General features: G+C 40.4%; 1 protein-coding gene across 2 annotated transcripts in view; it reads right to left on the bottom strand.

Annotated features, from left to right (window-relative positions):
• The window catches only part of LOC146512238 (corticotropin-releasing factor receptor 1), a 124,660-nt gene that overhangs the window by 22,071 nt on the left and 79,552 nt on the right, over positions 1-23,037 (bottom strand). For both annotated transcript variants that reach the window (XM_085171236.1, XM_085171237.1), the window contains 4 exons: positions 14,424-14,544; positions 12,798-12,951; positions 8,573-8,633; positions 4,292-4,364 (listed from right to left, as the gene is read on the bottom strand). In XM_085171236.1, coding sequence (XP_085027362.1) covers positions 4,292-4,364; positions 8,573-8,633; positions 12,798-12,951; positions 14,424-14,544 — 409 coding nt within the window. The remainder of the gene's footprint in view (positions 1-4,291; positions 4,365-8,572; positions 8,634-12,797; positions 12,952-14,423; positions 14,545-23,037) is intronic.

The following is a 23,037-nucleotide window of genomic DNA, read 5'->3' as shown; positions in this document are numbered from 1 at the left end:
TTTTTAGATTTTAATCACTTTTAGCTGATGATAGTTTTAGTGTTTCAATACGGGGCTTCTGCTGCTTTTACACACAAGTAAAATGATTTCTTCTTCCACCCTTTATGGCAGCAGGATGGAGATGACTCAAAATAAACAGAGTGTGCGTGTTGATGGCGTTGAAGTACACGTCAGTCAACGTTAACAGCTTCTGTACAACAAGGAGCTCTATGTCGATAAGGCACTAAGCTGTTTAAGGCTTTAGTTAAACAGGAGGCTTTACTGGCACAGAGAGAAATCTAACATAATGCCTGCATTCTCCTTTAATCTTGCTTAAAAATGTTCTTTGTGTATCTAAAGTGCTTCTTGAGATTATTTTTCCACTGTGTGACGAATGGCAAAATCAATAGCTCGTGAAATAAGTGTGAAATATGTCACACGGGAGTAAAAATAGACATAGGAATACTTTCCAGGGCCGGTTTGACCTGACCTTGGCTCGAACAGATGTATGGCAGCCTCTCAGGGACCCTGCACTCTATTGGTCTAAGCTCATGCAATTTTTAATAACATCCCAGATTCCTTCATTAAGGCAGGACATTACTTTATTGCTGATATTAAGAGCCGCTGGTGATGATGCCTGGAGAGTCCGCCGACGCAACACCCTCAGAGAACAGAGCACGAATTTCCTGGTGACCACATGTTGACCCTGTCGGATTAAGTGCTGTGCACAGAGATAAAAGCCTGCAAGAACATGCCTTTGTAAGGAAGACCGGAGAAATTTCAGGGAAAGTAGCAGAGAGATATTAGAGCAGACAGATATGTGCTCCGGGGGCGAGTCAAGCAGGAGCGAACACAGTAAAGAGCCTCTTGAAGAGATGATTTTTCCTTTTTTTTTCAAAGAAGAGACGATAAGGGTTTGCTGTTTTGGATGTTGGGTGGGGAGGTCACTCGACCAGTCGAGAGCCAGCAGGGACAAAAAAGTCAAAGCTGAGCAAAGACGTGATCAAACAGTGACAGTGTGTGAAGACGTGGACTGTAGAGGGGGAGGAAATAATCTGATCCTTCAGTTAAACAAGACCTATTCTGCTTCTCCTAATATTACCTCACATATATCCTGTTCAAGTGCACTTTCAAATCCAACAGGGCCAAAATGTTACGTTTCAAATACGGAGGTTTGAGAATGGACGACTCATCTCTGCGAGCTCATAGCTCAGGTTTCAGAATACTCGACACCAAAAATAGGCAAAAAACGACCCAAACCATCTCCGTCCGGCTTGCAGCATCCTGCAAGGAACGCTAAACAATCCCACTGCCCAAAAACAACCCAGTAAAGGCAACATGATGCTTAAAGCCTGTACTTCTATTTAACTTGACTCTCGCTCATATGTGTTATGTTTTATCTTTAAACGCTACACTCTCAAGAGTTATAGATGCAAAATGATTTAACCTTTAAAACATCTGCATTTGTACATAAGATCTGCTAACTTTTACTTATATATATTTAAGTGAACTGTTGTTTTTTTAATTAGTAAATGTTCAGTCTACTAAATGCTTGTTGTAAAGGTTACTTTTAAAATGTATTCCACTACAGATTACAGATTACATGCCCCATGTATTCCGAATAAGTTACTCAATGAGTAACGTATTCTGAATACTTTGGATTACTTAATATATTATCATGCTTTTTACAACTACATGAATGTACTATTGCTCTGTGATTTATTACTGTTACTGAAGGACACCAATACCAACTTTTAAATCTTAATATAAATGAGTAACAGTAGGTGGACATTAGGTAAGGCTGCACTTTTTGCAGCGATCTCGTATAGAAAACGATTCCGCGCATTTATAAAACAGGTCCGCAGCTTTGAACCGTAGTAAAGGGACCTCTGGCTAATACGGTGGGTTCTGTGTCAGGCTCGTAGCTGAAAACTAGCTTTACTTTGTTGTCTGGGTCAACTTTGCTAGAGAGAGACAGAGAGAGGCGTTGAAAGGCTGCTCCAACAGAACTTATTGTTTTTGGAGGAAAACACGAACACGGTGTACAGTCGAGTCTTAATAGCTTACTTACAACTGGGCTCGTCAGGCTCTCTTCTTGGCTGCAGTGGTTATTATTATATTTACATGCTTCCAGCTCCTGTTTTTGCTCGATGACAGCTCGTACTTTTCCTTTTCCTCCCTCCCTCGCTCACAGACACATAACGGGTATGGCAGTCCATTCTCCCTGCAGCACGGACTACACTGCCTATGATGCTACATTCTTTAGAGCTATACCTGTAGCATTCTGCCTATTAGCTTAGCACAACAACAACAAAAAGGCGCTCTCTCACCCAGGGAACACGCAGAGAGAGAGAGCGTCACCCTGTAACCATGGCAACCGAACACGAACACAGCGTACAGTCGAGTCTTAATAGCTTACTTACAACTGGGCTCGTCAGGCACTCTTCTTGGCTGCAGTGGTTATTATTATATTTACATGCTTCATACATGCCTGTAACACTCTGCCTATTGCCTTCATATTAAATCCTTTTTTGAACAATAATTTTTACTAAACAAAAAGCAAAGCAATATTTCGTCACACCCTTACGCGGGCCGCAATAGAGGCGACATGGGCCGCGAGATTGAGACACAGGCATTAGAGCCTCTTAATGCGTGTTTTGTTTGGGTTTCCACTGGAGTGAAATGATCAAAAATAGAGAGAGCATAGCCTAACATATGAAACAGGAAAAGACTGCCGTGTAATCCATTTATTTCAACAAAGTAACTGTATTCTGAATACCACCTTTTTAAATGGTAACTGTAACGGAATACAGTTACTCATATTTGGTATTTTAAATACGTAACGCCGGCACATGTATTCCGTTACTACCCAACACTGACCAAGGCTCATGTTTGCCCGCCCCAACAAAGTGTTGTTAAAACGTTTTGCTTCAGAGGGGCAGCCAATCAGAAGAAAGCTGGCTTGGTTCAGGACTGGAATGAGTGCAGATTTTGTTTGAACATTCGGGGCACACATTAAGTGCGAAGGATACACTGATCCTCTCTTTTACCTGCCCGTCGACCTGGGACCTCCCCTGTTATTCATGTCCAGATAATCCCAAGTAAGAGAATTTCCTTCCATCACTCAGAGTACTAGATACTTCAGAGATTAACTTGGCCAGTCAAAACTCCCTCTCTCATCTTCTACACAAGTACCGATAACCAGTTTGAGCTGGATCTGTCTTTTGAATCCGATCTCTATTCTAATATTTTGTATATTCAAATGATATCAATACATGTAGATGAAAAACAATGCATTTATATTAGGATATATCTGTAAAGGTAAGATAAGATAACCTTTATTAGTCCCACACGTGGGAAATTTGTTTTGTCACAGCAGGAAGTGGACAGTGCAAAAGTTATGAAGCAAAAATTAGAATACAATAAGAATAAATAGAGTACACAACTGTACAGAATAGAATAAAATACTATATACAGTAGAATAAAATATAATAAAATATACAATAAGATAAAAATAGAATACAAATGCTATATACAACTGAGTAAAAGTGCAACATGTTCCTCTGTGTAAAATTACAAAATAGAAAAAGCGTGCTCCTCTAATTCTTACATTTAAGCACAGCACTGGATCGATTCTACTTATCTACATTGCACCAGGGGACTGAGGACAGTATTTTGGATGCTCAGACAGGAGATGGTTGTCCAGACGAAGGCTGAGCAAAGCTCACACGAGTCCCCAGCTATTCTGTAAAATCTAGAGGACCTTTCACATGAGCCCCGCTGAAGGGCTCAGAATCACAAGGGACTGCTGGCAGGGCGAGGGTGAGTCACAAAAACACACATCCGAATGCTGAAGGAGAAGTCTTTCTTGGAGCTGACATACAGTTTAGAATGAAGATTAATCTCAGCTGTTATTTGACGGCAAACTGGATGCAGATGAGAGATATTTTCAGTTCAAGTGACAAGACAGATTTGCAATAGCTGATTTGTGATGAAAGGCACCGACCCCAGGGGGTGGAAATAGCCCAGTGTGAGAGATAATTCCTTCAAGACCGAACATATTTGGACTTTATTCATGTTTTTATGCCTAAAGTCCAAAATGAGTCCCAGAGGTTGTCAAGTTAAACGTTAATCTTGACAGAACTAGCGTCGGGCCGGCTCATTTATCATTGAAATATGTGTTAAACTCTCCAACTTTTCATGCCTGTCAGGCATTTCAAAGACATAATGAGGACTAATTGTACCTGCAAATGATGTCGAGCAGGTTCTGAAGCACATGCTACTACTGAAGGGCAAAAAAAGAGACTCTTACCACTAAAACCAGAATCATGGGACCTTGATAGATGTAGTCGGTGTACACGCCAGCGCGCTTCCCAAACCAGCACCTGAAATGTCAGCAAAAGCAATCAGTCATGGTTTGTTCTAACGGGCAGGTCCATTTATATTGTCACTCATCTCCTCCCCTTCGGTATGTGTTGGCATTCATTTCCCAATGTGTGCTCAAGGGGTTTAAACATGTGTTTTCCAGTCAGTGACTCACCCACAATATGAGTTATAGCCAGATTATTTTAGCCAGAGGTGGGAAATACTCTCAGGACTTTAACCCTTTAAAACAACTAACATTTAAGGGCTTCTGCCTTAATATAAATGAAAACATCTGCCAGCCTCGTGAGAACAGAAGAAAGGATCTTATGTAATTTTCTTGAAATGAATCAAGAAGGAATAAGGCAGCTGGTGGCAGCTGGCCCCTGCGGTTTTCATCAAATCGTACTCAAACAGGATTAAACCGAGCATTTGTTGGGGACTATTTTTATCTGTGCAATAACACAAACAGCACTCTTCCACTACCTATGCCACACCCTTGTTTGTACAGTCTCTACTCTTAATATACTGATATTCCTGCGTAAACAGGGGCTCCAGTAAGTCTGCGTTCATTGATGAATTACGAAACTGACCCCTTAAAAATGAAAGAACCACAGAATGACTCTGTTTCGATAATTAACCCTCTGATGTCTGAGTCCTCACTGATAATGAGTTTTAAATAAAAGTTCTCCAAATTTGTGGCATTCAAGAAAGGAAAAGCACAATTTTACACACAAATAAAAGCTGTATCCCCCACCCCTACCACGAAAAATCCTGTCTCTATCTGAGGGATTGTGTTTCATCATCAAATGAATGATTTAGGCCTAAGAGTTAAATCAATGGTAATCTTTTTCTGGAGGATTTCAATCAGTTTGTGGAGGAATGGATTAACTTAGCGTCTTGCTGTATTTCTTTTGAATTTTGTGTGTTTGCTCTCCATCATCTCTGCAGCCTGTTTGCATTTGTTCCCTTTCTCCTCATGCCGTCGACATGGATTTGTATCTGTGTATATCACCAGCCTTCATTTGATTTGTTGTTTTCTTTTAACGGAGCGGTTTCATTCGTTCACGTGTCATATTTTGCTTCCGTGTTGTCGGGGTTTGTTTAGCTGATTGCTGCCTCGTGTATCTCCCTCCTTCAGCTCTCAGGTCTTTGTTTGCGGCCCGGGTTTTTTTTTGTTGTCCTTTTTTTTGGTTGCTTTGCTTATTTGGATTGTGTGTTTTGTTGCTCAGCTGAGCCCTGTACTGTATGACGCAGGTTGATATACTGAGGATATCTTCAAACTGTGCAGGTTAGTCTCAACCTAAAAACTGCAAAGCAGTGTAAGCGCTCACACGATGGCGTTTAACAACTATAAGACCACAAGTAACAAACTAAAAGAAGGAAAGAAAAGCTTGCAAAAGGACTTTTTAAGGCTTAGAGTTAGACTTGAATTACAATGGTGACTTCCATTAAATTATGTGTTGTTTAGATCTTTTCATGGAGTATAATAGATAGTATAACTTTAGCCTTCTTCTGTAATTCTTGAGGTAAAAGGGTTGGTTCTTATATTGTGTAGTACTTTTGAGTATTCAAAGTGCTTTATGCAACATGTCTTATTCACGCAAGCACTTCTTTTCTAGAGCTAAGTGCTGTTTATCTAATACTCACACTCCGATGAATGCATCAAGGCCAGTTCTGGGTTCTCTGCAAGGAAACTTGCAGACTAGATTCTTTAGTCTTCTATACGTTTGTCAGAGAAATCCAAAAGTTTTCAAATCTCTCCGTGCAAAATGCTTTGTTGTATCTTCTCTGAGTAGTGAGCAGTGTTGGTCAAGTTACTTGAAAAAAGTAATCAGTTACTAATTACTGATTACTTCCCCAAAAAGTAATCCCGTTACTTTACTGATTACTTATTTTCAAAAGTAATTAATTACTTAGTTACTTTTTAAAAACACGATTTACAACCTGAATAGGTGATAAAGTGATAGATCTTTCAGCCCAATTCTACTTTTTCTGCATAATCATCATACAAAATGTAATCAAATGGAAAAGTCTCTTTTTAAAACTTGTTTTATTAGTTTTAATCTTTTAACTTTATGCATCAAGCAAAAATTTAATTATCTGCAACATTCTCTGACTGGAAGAAATTTGTTTAACATTTAAACTTATTTTCTGCACATTCCAGCACATAAAATAAAATATTTTGTGTGTTTACACTCAGTCTTTCAAATAGATCCAAGTAAAACACAGCAGAAAATAAATAAAGTCAAAGACTAGCAGTCCTGTTGCTCTATTTTCACCTGTAAAGCAGGCGGAGGTTTACCCTGGTGCAGGTGTGCTGCGGTCAGTGGAAGAATCCGCGAGTTTCTCTGTGAGTTTCCCATTACGTCGTAGCTACTCGGTGCTTGCTCGGAAGTTTAGGGTTTTTTTCGCTGTAAAAAGAAGTTTTCTTCCCACGCACAACGGACACTAATGTTTTTGTCACTTTTTATGGAATCAAACTCAAAGTAAGGTCAGTACTTCCACGCTTTAAACGCTGCACGCTCATACTCTCTCTGCACTCGATATATGATCCATTGTTGATCTGCACACAGCTGTTGTCACGAACGTCGCACTCGCTTACGTCACTGTCATGAGACATTCTCGCAAAAAAATCACAGTTTTAGTAACGCAGTAACGCAGCGTTCCTACGGGAAAGTAACGGTAATCTAATTACCGTTTTTGCAATAGTAATCCCTTACTTTACTGTTACCTGAAAAAAGTAATCGGATTACAGTAACGCGTTACTGCCCATCTCTGGTAGTGAGTAGTTATGCAGCATGATGCTGTAACCCAGTAAGAAGTGAACAAGCTCTGTAACCCTGAACTGTATCGTCAGCCTTTACTTCTCTGTTTCAGTGTTTTTACATTAGTTTTCTATTTAAGGCAATCTTGTCGAGTTTTTTGTAACCTTTCTAGTCTTGGATCTTTCTGTGTCAAGTTTACGTGTGCTTCTGTGTGAAAACACTTCCTGCTTTATCTCGGTAGTCTCTTGACCTCTGTCTTTTCGTTACCATTGATTAGCTTCACCTGTTTCTTGGTCCCCAGCTGTTTCCACTCCTCATTAGCACACAGCGCGTTCGTCTGTACCTCGTCTTTCACTTAGACCTCATTGCGTTGTAATGTGCTGTGCTGCCTGGATGTTATTGCTTTGTATCTCGGACTTTGTTTCGTTTCAGTTTTGGATTCACGTTGGAGTTTCTATCATCCAATAAACAGCTTGTCTTTCGTTTCATCAAGAGTGCCTCTGAAGTCTGCGTTCATTCTTCACAGTCAGTTTCAAGACATCAGCTAGACCGGAGACGTCAACAACCTTCAGCCTGACTGCATCATTTACTGGGAAGTGTTAAATAACACTAACATGGTGCCAAGCAAGCTAACGAGGTCCTTGGAAACAAAATATCACTTCTGAGGGAAACACTGCTTTCTGTAAAACATAGAAATGGTGTGAATATTTGAATGTTCAATCACACCCACGGTCTCGCACTGGTCAGTGGGATAAAACTTTACTCGGTTTAAATGAGCTGTCTGTGCAGTCTTAATGTTTCGATAGGCAACTCACTGCCAGGAAAATCTCATTAATGCAGCTGCGTATGCTTTTTACTTATCTTTGTGTACGTTTCCCTCTGCAGACACTTTCTCTGCTGCTGATGGGAGCTGGAACCAAATTTCTTGAATGTGTCATCAGACTTGGCCATTAAAGCCGATTCACTGCTCTAGCGATTTCTATATTTCTGGCAGCAGGATGGTTTGTGTGGGGGGACTGAATCAAAATAAACTACAGGGTATGCTCGTGGTAATGAAGGAATATGTCACTCACAGTTTTTAATAGCTTCTGGACCACAGCAGAGCTCAGAAGCACAGGGGAGTCAGATTTAGGACTTTGGAGAATCTGGTTTTGGCCTTTTAATTGCATTTGGTGACAATTAGAGAAATCTAGCGTATCAACCGACTTTTCCAATTATTCAGCGCCCGTTTCTAAATCGCCGAATCAATTTTCACCTCACTAATAGGTGTGAAAAGAGAGCAAGCACTCCCGATGAAATGCTGGCAGGGCTAGAGTGTAATTAAGAATATTGTACAATGCAAATGTGATTACGGCTGATTATTAATAGACATTCATCTCCCTAATGTAACGCTTTGCCCTTGTCCTTTTATTACCCGCATAGAATAAAAAGTTCCTTGTTGAATATCTTGAAAAGAGGCTTACTTCTCGTTGTCGTAGTAGAGCTTCCCGATGGCCCACGCCACGATTATCGGGAACGGTATACCTGTAAGGCAAAAAACCACAAAATGACAGGTGATCCTTTCATCTTTCTCTGCTATTCAAACCACAAAATATCACTCCAGGGATTTCATGCTGGGATATGAAATCCTTTTCTTTTTTTTTAAAGCACAGCACCAGTGACTGCCAAGCTCTGTCAGGAGCAATTGTTGTCTGTGTGCCGTGATCCACAGAAGCAAGCCAAGACTTGTCACCATCTGAATGTTTCTTTGTGAATGAATAAAAAGCTGGACTCTGGCTGACGATAATACGGAGTGATCTTGTGATTTACCGACTTATAAAAGCTTAATAAAGCAGAAAAAACAGCCATCACTCACTTTTAAATGATACTAACAGGAGCGTCCAGACCCTACGAGCCAACGAGTCACACGTTTAAGTCAAATTTCTGGAATATTTCCACGCTGCGGGAAATTTACTGTCATCAGCAGGAAATTCTCCCCTCGCAGCTCCAGATTACTTGATAAATTACATTTTTCTTGCGGTGTTCTCCTCTTGTCCACTTCCTGACTTGTGGGAAGCAATGATGTGCTCCCGAAGCCAGTGATCCAACATACAGCCAAGCACAGAAAATCTGACCTTATTTATTTTGAAGTGTGCTGCGGTCTGTACTTCACACCGAGCCTTCACATCATCCCCGGAGGGAAATGTAATCCAGCTGGACAATACACCTAATCTCAACAACTCAAAGTTTAGTTTGACAACGTGAATACATGCTGACAGTGAACTCCACGCCAAGGCGTTTTCCAGCTGCCGCACAAAATCCTGAGATCTCCATCAAGTCAACTGCCTCCTGCTGTTTGATAAAACAGCATCTGGTGTTCAGGTACGTCTGAAGTTGGACTGAGATATCTCTTTGATAAGGTTTTAGTCACACGGGCCTACAGGCTGGTCAGCGACTCCCCGGCAACTACAGCTTTTTTCCTAGTGGCCGGCAGGTTGGCGGAGTTTCGATATATTTGTAGGCCTGTGTGACTGGGCCTACACACTCCCATTAGTCAAAGTGAATCTAACCCTAAAGCATTCCGTGTCCTTAGCTTGACATTTTGGGAATTCTTTCTGAGAGATTAGTAGGAAAATTAAACCTACTTTCTTGACTGTTTTAAATTAGGACCAGAAAAGGTTAGTTTAATGCTGGAACAACTACTTTACTGTTGCCTCACAGCAACAAGGTCCTGGGTTTGACTTTGTGTGTAGGGTACTCCACCATCCTCGAACAGTACAGACATGCAGTTATTGTGGATAGGTTTGTTGCAGCTTTAAGGCAGGGATGCTTTCTCACTGCATACGCTTTATTTCACAATCAGATCAATAACAAAAACCTACAGCAGCTCCTCTCCAACTCCTAGCCCTTCGCTGCGGTGGAAAAAGAACGACTCCAAACCCCTTAAAGGAACATACGTACAAAAGAGTTTTTCTGACACATCAATGGGGCATTCAATGCCATCTTGTAAATATGAGTACTCTGGCAGAATAACAGTTCAAATGAAAAATACACCAGAACAAACAAGCAAACAAAAAAGAAGTGTGGGGTACCTCTGAACCAATGAACAAAGTATAACAATTTATACTTTTTAACATAACCCGACCCCATCAATATGTGTATCTCTCACAGGTTAACTGGTGATTCTAACTGAATGGTTGTGTCTTTCTGTGCGTTAGCTCTGACAGTGGAAGAATAAGCTGAACCTTTAGAGGTTAAACAGGCTCTCAAACCAAGCTAGCCACCATCTTTTATCTGTGTTGTCATGATGCCGGTGTAGCCCAGCTAGAAAAAAAGAGCAGTAGAAAGTAATTTTTGGGTGTATGATGTAAACGATTTAGTCATTTCTTTTTTTGGGGTTAAAGGAAGAAGTGGACAAATCAGATAATTTGTTGCCTTTTCATTCCTGTTCATACAATCCCATGTGCTCGGCAAACTAATGTTACCGAAGCCGAATCGCTAGGAGTTGCAACGGAGTCTGCTGCAGTTGTTTTGGTTGTTCCGAATTTCACCCTGTTCAACGTCAGGTTTCTTCTTATCTGGTCAAAGGATGACTGGACAGACGAACGCAGTCTGAAGCAAGCCTCCATCGAGGAGCAGTGACTCCACAGTTCCAGTTAACTGGAACCCAAAAGTTGACAGGATTGGCTGAGGTTTTATTGAAGCCAGAGCTTCGTTCCCGTTGAAGCGTGTAGTAGGACAACAGTTAAACAAACTGAACGGCCCCAAACATCCATCAGTTATCCAACATTATTCATTCATACGTTTGACTCAGAGAAAGCTGTATGCACACACTTTTATTTAGTTTGTTATTTTGGGGGAACTATTTTGTATTTTATTGTTTCAAGTACATTTATTTGCAGCTGCTGTGTGTCAAATATAACAAGCTGTGCACTGTTGACCCTGGTGTGGTCCTTTCTTACTGATGCTTATACCTTTGGGCTCCTGTCAATCGTAGATTGCTAATAAACCATAAGTAGGGTTACATCAGGTTTCTTTCAGTCATTTGCTGTTTTATTTTGAACTGCTACAATTTTGTTAGTTACACTTGTATTAAGCCTTTCTATCACTCTATTAAGTGTTTGATGTTCCACTTAATGAGATTTATCTAAACTGCTGTTATTAAACCAGTTGGTTTGCTTTGTAAAAAATTCTCAAAGTATGCATGAGTGTGGCTTCAATCCAGTACTGCTAATAAAATGCCACTTGATGGTGTGTGAATGTATTAGTTCTTTCAGAGTTTCATCATATTTGCATCCTTGCGTGCGTCAGCTGGTGTCAGATATTTGTTTGTTTTTTCCTTGCTTTGTCTGTTTATACATATTTTAATATGCCTGAAGTAGTAAAAAAGCTGTTTCCATATATTTTTGTGTGCGTCAGATGACTGGAGTACGACACTGAGCCTGCAATGCAGCCCTTTAAAACTGGATTTTACACCACCATCACCTTTAAAGCCATTTACAAGCTGCTGCACCGTCCTGATCTATTGTAACTTGTTTTTAGTCAATGATGATTAGGCTTAGTTTGGTAAGTAGATAAGATTTGTTAAAAAGCTCTTAGATTTGTCATTAAGTGGTTATTTAATCCTTTAAGACCTACCATAGAACCAAGTCCGCCAGAGCTTATATTATATTTTTACCTGCTGTGGAGCCATTTCTGGGAGCATTTCAAGTTGCTATACATCAATACAACCATTATAGTCCAAATTTTAATAATATGTCTGCATTAAGTGCATAGTAATTACATAAATTGCAAAAAAGTGCAATAAACTACAAAAAAATTGAGAATAGTTTTTGTTTTTTTAACATATATTTCTAGTTAGAGAAATTTAAGAGGCTTATCCCTCAAAACTGTAAATACAAAAAAGTTGCACAAAATAGTTTCCCACCACAGGAAATTTATTTTGAGTGTCTTCATAGTTTTATTTTTGAAATACACCAATTTTTATATACTGCAGGAAAAACGAAAATAAATATTATAATGCAAATTTGCAAAAAAGCAGCATATGCATCAAAATAAACTATTTCCAGCAGTGCAATATGAGTCTTAAACATCCCAGAAACGACACAGAAAGTCATAAAGTCAAAGATAACTTTTAAAAACACCAGTATAGGCTCATGAGGCCCTGATGGAAAAAAAAAACCACATTTCCGCAAAATGACGTCACTTCCGGTTTCGGGCAGGTCATGGCGGACATGCGATAGTTCAAGCTGATGGACGTAGGAAGTGTTACAAACAGCTGATCGGATCGGCAAAGTGTGTTTCTGGAATATTATGTTTTTGTTGCTGCAAGTGGTTTTTACGCAGTCTTTGCAAAGCTATATGTGGAAGGAAACCGTGACAAGCTGATGGCATAAGATGTAAGTACAACTTTTCATATTCATATGCGCTAGCTTCCATGGTTGCAGAGCTACCGGAATTTAAAAATAGTTACGCAAAACAGGGCGTGCCCGCTCCGACCGGCTTTAAAGGGTTAAGCAAAGAAAAAAAAATCTAAAAAATCTACTGAACTGATCGATTTAATCAGAGGCTCTGCCAGAGAATTTTGGTAAATGTTTCCCATTTTCCCAAAATGTCCTTTTGGCTAAATATTGTTAAATATTAACTGATAACTGTAGAAGTGTTTTTTTAATGCAGATAATTCAAGATAAAAGCAGTAAGGCTGCTTACACCAGCCGATGCAGATGAACATCCACTTGCGGAGCTTGTCGGTGGAGTAGGTGAGGACGATGGCGGTGTGGAGGTAGCAGCCCTCTCCAAACATCCAAAAGAAGTTGGTGGAGTGGAAATAGTTGAAGGAGGCGGTCACAAGGCGACACCATATCTGCAAAAGGAAAACAATTATCTGCATTTACGCAGACTTAAATGTGTAGTTAGTGAATTAAATTCAGCCAAGACAAACTGATAATACTACTAAAAACTGCCACATCTACAAGCTGTTATCCATGGCTTCGTACTTGCTCCTGTTCTAGTTTTACTTCCACCTGACAAATTAAAGGCAAAAATGTAAATATTTCTACATTCTGAGAACAATTTAAACTAATCAAGCTTAAACTTATTATGGAAGACATACTTTTATACCTTAATGCATTAATGTGTTTCTTTTTTGTTATGTCCAATAAATAATTTAATTCAGTAAACAAAAATATTTCAATCTAACTATAACGTCTGTGAAGGTTCTCAGTCATCCAGGTCATCGTAGTCAAAGGAGCTTGCAAAGAAAAGCGTCTGGACTTCTTTAAGTTGCTTGAAGACGTTTCACCTTCATCCGAGAAGCTTCTTCAGTTCTAAGGTCAAATGGTGGAGAGTCCCAGATTTAAACCTAGTGGGAGTTTCCCCCCACAGAGGGACAAAAGGACCCCCTGATGATCCTCTAATCGCCTGAGCCAAGGTGTGGAACTGGGTGTGGGTCCCAATCAGCCAGAGTTTTGGGTGAGCTCATTGTGAAACCTGGCCCCACCTTATCATGCGAATTCCTGAGGTCAGATGTCCCAGGATGTGAGTGGGCGTTAAGGCGTCTGGGGAGGGATCTCAAAACTGGATTATAGATGGCAGAGAGTTGGTGTCGTAAACCACCGCCTCTGTTCAAAGATGGTCGCTCACAGTGGACATAGATGCTTCTTTCACTCCTCTTTCAAACCATCTGTCCTCTCTGTCCAAAATGTGAACATTGGCATCCTCAAAGAGTGACCTTTGACCTTAAGATGCAGATGGACTGCTGAGTCTTGTCCTGTGGAGGTGGCTCTTCGAACTATCTAACATATAGACTTTATATCCATTATTTACGTGGTCCAGCCTGGTTCTGTCAGAGGCTTCTTCCTGTTAAAAGGGAGTTTTTCCTTCCTGGTGTCACCAAGTGCTTGTTCACAGGGTCGTTTCATTGTTGTTGGTGGGTTTTCTCTCTAATATCGTAAGATCTTTACAATATAACAGGTGACTGTTGTAGTGCTTGTTGTTGGTGATGTGTCAGTGAGATTCGACTCAACTGAATTGAATAAAAAGAGTAAAAATTTTCCTACACAGGCTGACACACAGAGGTCTGCCGGCATTTGTTAGGAACTAGTTTCACACCTGGATTAATACACATGTTCTTCTTCCATCAGCAGGACTGTTTATGGGATTAAGTCAAACTAAGCTAGAGAGTTCTGGCGCTGAAGGAACATTTCACCCAATAAATATATTTGGCTCATCTCATTTTGTTTTTAAGGCATTAAAAATACTGTTAAACATCTCCTTTACTTTAAAACCAAAGTTTAGTGGTTTTTTGTATTAAAGCTCACATAAATGGGCTCATACCACGTTGCTCTCGTGCACCTCGGGGCTCATGGTCATTTGGACGATGAACCAGGTGGCGTTCCTCAGGATGAAGGCGGTTATGAGGTTCCAGTGGATGATGTTTCTCAGGCAGCGGATGCTCCTGTGAGAACAGAAGGAGGGAAAACTCAACTGCTGATGCTGCTTTTCCAACTTTTCTCTTGTTGTTAGGTCACGAGCTTAATTTAATTCTGAGAGGAAAGATTAAAAATATATATGTAGTTTAAAAGCAAACATGTGAGCAAAGCTGGCAGGAAATATCTGATTTAATTATCTCCTCCTGCTGAGTTTGAGTCTATTTTTGACAGTTACAGTGTAACTTATTACAAATTATAATATGGGAAACACAGAAAATGAAGCTGATGGATAAGAATAACGAGCTGATGTAGCCTCAAAAGGAACATTTCCCATCAATCCTCACTTATATAATAAGAAGTAAGACTTAAGTCCCGCTCTACTCTTTTGTTTGTGTAATGCCCTGAAAGCTTGATGTTTTTTTCTTTTTTTAAATGCGGTAAATAAATTCACTCGAGGATACAATTAAAATCTGCCCAAGTGCCTCAGAGCGAGCGCTTGAAAATAGAAACATACGACTGCACGGACTGAGCAAACCGTCCTCGCTCGCTGCAGTGACGGCCGCGTTCGCCGTCACCAGCTGACGGCATTATCAGCCGCAGGAAGGCCGCTTCCTCTTCTGCCAAGCATGAGTGACGTGATTTATTTTTCAGCATGCATTAATTCTTAATAGGTGTCACTTTCACTGGCTTTGTGCTGACTGAGCAGATGCATGAGCAGCATTTTCCATCAGCATTGTATTTACTTATTTATTATATTGCACGTTGTACAAATTATATCATGTTTTTTATTTCTCTCTGAAGACGCTCTACACCATTAGTAACATAGCAGGCTTCAAAAAGCTCGAACACTGTTTGGATTAATCACAATGTCATTTTAAATAAGGTTTTAAAAGCAGCCTTGAGATGATAAAAATCAAATAACTTTGTGTTTTTTTAATCCCGTTGTTCCACAAAGGAGAAGATAATTTCCCCACATCCTGTTATAATGTTGCCACCACGCCAGGAGCACAGCAAGCACCTCGCTGCCCTCGGCATACTGCCTGTGGGGGCAGTGTGGCCTGATGGGACCTAATTAAGAGAATGGCTACATGCTCCTGCAAACAAGTCTTTGTTAAAGGCGCAGTAAATTTGTTTTTCTTTTCTTCTAATCTCACAATGACGCTTTCTTTTTTAAATGTTATTATTTTATATTACAATCATACTTGATCTGGGTTTTCATTCATGTGATGCTGAACATACAGAAGGTCCAGAATCATACGACGACCGCAGACACAAATTTGTAGCTTTGCATTTGTACGCCACCACAATAAATTTTAAATCAAACAACCAAGATGTGATTCAAGTTCCGTTTCGAAATTACTGCCCTTTTTATACCCATCCAATATTTTAGACAGTAATGGATCAGTCGGCTGATGAGCAGCTACATGTCTGAGTCTTGTTCCCGTTGTTATTTTGTAGGAAATTAAGCAGATGAATGAGCTCGAGTTGATTCCAAGTCTTGAACCAAGTAACTCCTAGAATGAAGGACAAAAAGGTAAAATGGTAAATGGTATTTGTAAAGCTTTACTAAGGACCCCAAAGCGCTTTACACACTCAGTCATCCACACATTCACACACACATTCACACACTGGTGATGGCAGCTACATTGTAGCCACAGCCACCCTGGGGCGCACTGACAGAGGCGAGGCTGCCGGACACCGGCGCCACCGGGCCCTCTGACCACCACCAGTAGGCAACGGGTGAAGTGTCTTGCCCAAGGACACAACGACCGAGACTGTCCAAGCCGGGGCTCGAACCGGCAACCTTCCGATTGGCGAACTCCCAACTCTTGAGCCACGATCATCATTAGCCTGAGATCACAAAATAAACCTATTACAGCCAGAGCAGAAACCTTAGGACCTGCCAAATCAACAAACCTGGTGCATTCTTAAAAATGACGAATGCACTGGTCAGCAACACCGAAAGGCCCAAAAGGGCCACAGACGACACCTGAAGTGCATTTAGACAGAACTATTTGACTGAACATCTAATCAAGTCCAAAATATGGGGGAAGTAGATGTATCATTGTTAACCCTTTAAGACCTACCATAGAACCAAGTCCGCCAGAGCTGATATTATATTTTTACATGCTGTGGAGCCATTTTTGGGAGCATTTCAAGTTGCTATACATCAATACAACCATTATAGCCCAGGTTTTAATAATATGTCTGCATTAAGTGCATAGTAATTACATAAATTGCAAAAAAGTGCAATAAACTACAAAAAAATTGAGAATAGTTTTTGTTTTTTTAACATATATTTCTAGTTAGAGAAATTTAAGAGGCTTATCCCTCAAAACTGTAAATACAAAAAAGTTGCACAAAATAGTTTCCCACCACAGGAAATTTATTTTAAGTGTCTTCATAGTTTTATTTTTGAAATACACCAATTTTTATACACTGCAGGAAAAACGAAAATAAATATTATAGTGCAAATTTGCAAAAAAAACAGCATATGCATCAAAATAAACTATTTCCAGCAGTGCAATATGAGTCCTAAGCATCTCAGAAACGACACAGAAAGTCATAAAGTCAAAGATAACTTTTAAAAACACCAGTATAGGCTCATGAGGCCCTGATGGTAAAAAAAAAACTACATTTCTGCGAAAATGACATCACTTCCGGTTTCGGGCAGGTCATGGCGGATAGTTCGCGCTGATGGATGTAGGAAGTGTTACGAACAGCTGATCAGATCGGCAAGGCGTGTTTCTGGAATATTATGTTTTTGTTGCTGCAAGTGCTTTTATGCAGTTTTTGCAAAGCTATATGTGGAAGGAAACTGTGACCGAGGACAAGCTGATGGCATAAGATGTAAGTACAACTCCTCCGGTTTCATATGCAAAAAAAATTATTGCGCTAGCTTACGTGGTTGCAGAGCTACCGGGATTTAAAAATAGTTACGCAAAACGGAGCGTGCCCGCTCTGACCGGTTTTAAAGGGTTAAAGACTACAATCAAGAGACACCTTTATGAATGTAAATACAGAGGTTTCAGAACAAGGTGCAAACCACTGGTTACACTGAAGATCAGGAAGGTCAGATTAGACTTTGAAAACATCTAGAAGAGCCTGAAGAGTTCTGGAAAAATAAATATATAAAAAAATTAGTGGATAAATGAAAACAAGGTGAAGAATGATGGGAAAAAATGAGAAGGTGTTTCTGGACTTTTAGGTTCTCCTTCATTAAGATTTCTTTGTTCTTAGCTTGATTATTACATATATGTGTATATTTTAGCTGGTTTGATCTCTCAGTGTCAGTTTACTCGCATTCAGCTTTACTTTGCTAATCACATTCTCCCATGTCTTGTCTCTGGTTTTACCTCCTGTCTGTTGTTTACCTTGATCACATTCAGCTGTGTTTAGTTTCCCTCCTGTTTCATGTGTATTTATAGCCTGTGTTTTTAGTTGTGTCACGCTGTGTTTCAGCCCTGTGAAGTTCCTACGGTGTTCCCTGCTGCTTTCTTCTGTGTTTTTGGACGTCGGCCACAGTAAAGATTCACTTTTTGTTTTCTTCTAGTCTGACTCTGCAGTTTGCATTTAGGTCTCGTCTCCATGCATTTCCTGACACGAGGAGAGAAACCGTTCCTAATCTGAAGCGCGCCACATCACGGAGGGCATCGTATGGGCGTGCACGGCTGCCAGCACAACTGGGTCACTAGTATTTATTGATGATATGACTGCTGATAGAAGCAGTGGAATGAATCGTGAAGTATACAGGGCTGTACTCTCTGCTTAGATCAGACAACCCTTCACAGTGCAAATAGATAATGATCCAAAGCAAACTGGAAAAGCAACCCAAGAATCTCGACACATCAGTTACCTGATCTCAGCCAAACAGAGCAGAAGGCACAGAGGGAAGAGAACCCACAAACAAGCAGCAACTGAAGGTAGCTGCAGGCAAAGCATCTCAAGGGAGGAAACAGCATTTTATCACAGGCGAGACTTCAGGCAGTCAGACACTGCAAAGGATTCGCATTCAAAATTTAAAACACACCTTATATTTAAAAGGATGTTAGTTTGTCCAGTTGATTTTGAGTATCTTAATATAAAAAGCCACTGACAGTGCTACTAATATGAAGTTATAACCAGTCAACACTACAAAGGAATTGGCTCCTTGACCAATCAGTGTCCTCCTTTTCTGTTGACAGGAAAATCAGAGGGTGCCAGTTTGAGTTGCTGTCATGGTAGCTGTCCTAACACGATTTGTTTAACGTTTTTTCTCCATTTATTGATAAAAGGATTAAATAAAACATTTATCGTACACATTTTTTGTCCCGGACATTATGTCATTGACGTTCTGTCGCTGATGTCGACTTTTCCGCCGAGACTAGGCGTTGAGAAAAGACTGTCATCTGGCAGGTACTCAACGTCAAAATGTTTGCCGGGTAGTTTTCCCAAATCCTGCAAACAGGAGGAGAGACTGACAGACGACAAGAACATAACCCTCTTGGCAGATGTAATAATCCATTTGACACACCAGGAAAAATGAAGATTCTCCAGAGGAAACGATGTTCAGTCTTCTGCTGAAAATAGAAACGTGGTCTCAGCTCGGATGGTGCTGGATTTATGCTCAGCATGGCCACCGTGTTCCCAGTGATTCTGCTGCAGACACTGTTTGGTATGCAGGTAAGATCACGATGACATTTTAGAAGATTTGCTGACTTTACCGCCGCTGTGCCCCTCTCTTAAATGAGGATGGTTCGGATTTCTGTCTCTCTGAGAGTCTCTTCCAGATAAATTTGGAGCACAAAACTTAACTTTGCTTCTCAGCGTTCACAGTTCACAGTTTTGACAGTGTGAACGGTAAGAAGATGGATCCCTGGTAATCCAAGTGGCCTGGGTGGCCTGTTTTTTTTTTTTAACCTGAATTATTGCACAGTAAGCTTTTCACTGTAAGTATTACGCCATGTAGCACACTCACAGTCTGCAGTGAGGAGCTCCACTAAGGCTAAGATTCACTGCAGTCAGATCAACTCGAGGAGTCGGTGTTATAGATTTGTCCGCGCATGTAGGGAAAACGTGCGAATCCTGAGGTGCGTTTCAGTAAGAAACACCCGGTTTAAGATGCTGTTACATGCGTCACCAGTGACAGCTATAACTCTTAGAAACCTGATACAACATTTAGGAGGCTGAATGAGTTCCACTTTCTGATTCTGGGTCAGTTTTGGATGAATAACTGAACTGAAATGACAGTTTTTACAGCTGAGTATTTATAGGCATCAACCAAAGTGGGGCAGCAGCTGCTCAGCAGGTAGAGCTGCATGTTCACTCGTCGCAGGGATGCTTATTTACTGACTTCTCTCAAACGGTCCTTGAGCAAGACATGTGTCACGTTTGTTGACACTCACATGAACACATGCTTTTTTATATAAACAAGTCAGCCGGCTAACATCAGGGAGCTGACTGTTTTCTGTTGAAGAGGTGCCATATGCTGTGTGATAACAGGGGTTTTATTGCCAGGGATCAGTGCGTAAATGTGTCCAGGAAGGGGAGAAATGGAAGTGTTCTTTGTCGCGTAAAAGGAAATGAAGTATGAGGAGGTACGACCTGCTGTAACTTCAGAATTTTGGCATCCACCTGCTGCTTTCTGATGGAGACTCTGAAAGCCAACTTCTCTTCCTCCTGACTTTTATTGCTGGTGCAGGACTTTTACTTCTCTGCGTACCTTTGCCTTTGAAGCATAAACACAAATTACATTTTCTATTTGCTGTTAGGTGCAAAACACAATGACTGCTTTCCTGCAGGCCTTATTATTTATTTGTTTTCCAACTCACTCCCCAGTTTTTGCTCCAGATTAAAGAACATTATGGTTGCAGTATAGATCTCATAAGTCTTCACTTCATAGTTAAATTTAGGTCAGATGTTCACAATAAGCAGCAACTTCAAAGGCTGTAAAATGAAGGCAACATCAAAGTATGCAAACTGCAGTTCCTCTAATGGCCACTTGAGGCCTGCTCCAACGAGCACTTTTGCTCTTTAGTTGTGAATTATTAGGGGATGTGGTCGTTTCAACTGATAGGTCTCTGTACAACTTCACCACCTGATGGTACTACAGTGTATGAAATATTAAAATGACTATTTTTTTACCATTTGCTCTTCACATTTTATCACATTTTTTCCAAATTAGGTGCAAAAGTGTGTTTTGTGCCACGAAATAATCCACAACAATGCTGCACTCGTCCATCTGCATAGCGACCAGCTGCACAACCTGATACTTGGATGTGGTCAGCAGAGATGGGCAGTAACGCGTAACGCGTTACTGTAATCCGATTACTTTTTTCAAGTAACGAGTAAAGTAGGGGATTACTATTGCAAAAACGGTAATTAGATTACCGTTACTTTCCCGTAGGAACGCTGCATTACTGCGTTACTAAAACCGTGAGTTTTTTGCGGGAATGTCTCATGACAGTGACGTAACCAAGTGCAATGTTCGTGACAACAGCTGTGTGCAGATCAACAATGGATCATATATCGAGTGCGTGAGAGAGTATGAGCGTGCAGCGTTTAAAGCGTGGAAGTACTGACCTTACTTTGAGTTTGATTCCATAAAAAGTGACAAAAACATTAGTGTCCGTTGTGTGTGGGAAGAAAACTTAACTTCCTAAAGTTCAGAGCAAGCACCGAGTAGCAACGATGTAATGGGAAACTCACAGAGAAACTCGCAGATTCTTCCACTGACCGCGGCACACCTGCACCAGGGTAAACCTCCGCCTGCCCCACTCCTGCTTTACAGGTGAAAATAGAGCAACAGGACCGCTAGTCTTTGACTTTATTTATTTTCTGCTGTGTTTTACTTGCATCTATTTGAAAGACTGAGTGTAAACACACACAAAAAATATTTTATTTTATGTGCTGGAATGTGCAGAAAATAGGTTTAAATGTTAAACTAATTTCTTCCAGTCAGAGAATGTTGCATATAATTAATTTTTTGCTTGATGCATAAAGTTAAAAGATTAAAACTAATAAAACAAGTTTTAAAAAGAGACTTTTCCATTTGATTACATTTTGTATGATGGATTATGCAGAAAAAGTAGAATTGGGCTGAAAGATCTATCGCTTTATCACCTATTCAGGTTGTAAATCGTGTTTTTAAAAAGTAACTAAGTAACTAAGTAATTACTTTTGAAAATAAGTAATCAGTAAAGTAACGGGATTACTTTTTGGGGGAAGTAATCAGTAATTAGTTACAGATTACTTTTTCCAAGTAACTTGACCAACACTGGTGGTCAGCACCAAAAATTTTAAAATGATGGCCAATTAAGCGGCGTTTCTTCCAATTTCCTGTCACTGCTTTGTCCCATTCACACTGCTTGTTAAGTTTAAAGTTGGACAACCCACAGCTGCTTTTGACATTTCTGCTCGGAAAAACATCTTTAACTTCAGAAACACTCCTCAGTAACACTCGCCTCTTCCTATTTTCCCGTCACTGGAGCAGATATTTGAGAAACAGTGAGGTTATCGGACCTTTGTCTACAGAAACAACAGGAACAAATACTCCATCCACCTTAATCACAGTAACACCAACAGTACGCTCTGCAAGTTTGTAGCACAGGATAAATGATGGAAAGGAACGACTGAGTGTTTAGGAGGAAGATTACCCTAAATTTTTGCTACATGCTCTTAAGATTTATTAGACTTTGTTGTGTTTTGCTTGCTTTCATTTAAAATGGTTTGATTTGTGGTCTACTAAAGCTTGTGTAGCGTTACTTAAACTGCTTGTGTCTTTGATAAAAACGAGACCAGGCACTATCTGTTATCTGTTAAAGACAGAGGCCTTCGGGTGGTGGTGGTTAATTGAACACATTAATTGATACTTCTTCATGCTGCTGGCGTTCTTCGGTTAGGGTTCAAAGCGACAGACGACCTCATTTAAAACTGCAGTCAACTAATTATCCCGAGGTCCATTTGAGCGTACCTGAAGGCACCTCGCAGAAAAAAAGCGCATTCATTTTAATTGGATAGAAATATTCCATTCGTTCAGATTACTTAATGACTTCAGCCTGATCCTTGTTTGTCAGCTAAAAATAAACAAAACAAACAAACAAATAAACTGTGTATGTTTTAAGTGATTGGTGGAACTACTCAGGTAATCACAAGGCAGTAACTCAATGCGTTTAGATAAGCAGACATGGTCACGACGACCAGCTGAAGGCTAAATTAAGCATCAGAACTGGGAATAACGGTTATTTAAGTGACCCTGAACGTGGCACGGGCTGGTCTGAGTGTTCCATCATGCAGCAGTGCTGCAGCATTCAGATGGTAGCGTCAATTTGAATGTTGTTGCTGACCACGGGCATCATTTTAAGACCACAGTGTACCCACCTCCTGATGACTGCATCCAGCAGGATAACACAACATGTCACAAACCTCAAATCATCTCAAACTGGTTTCTTGAACAGGACAATGGGTTTAATGCATTCAGACGGCCTCCACAATCACCAATCTCATGAGATGAGAACATGAGATTCTCATCATGGATTTGC

Source organism: Neolamprologus multifasciatus, chromosome 8 (genome assembly GCF_963576455.1).
Source record: "Neolamprologus multifasciatus chromosome 8, fNeoMul1.2, whole genome shotgun sequence".
NCBI classification, from domain to species: Eukaryota; Metazoa; Chordata; class Actinopteri; order Cichliformes; family Cichlidae; genus Neolamprologus; species Neolamprologus multifasciatus.
Note: the sequence above shows the minus strand (reverse complement) of the source record. Positions and strands in the feature narration are given on the sequence as shown.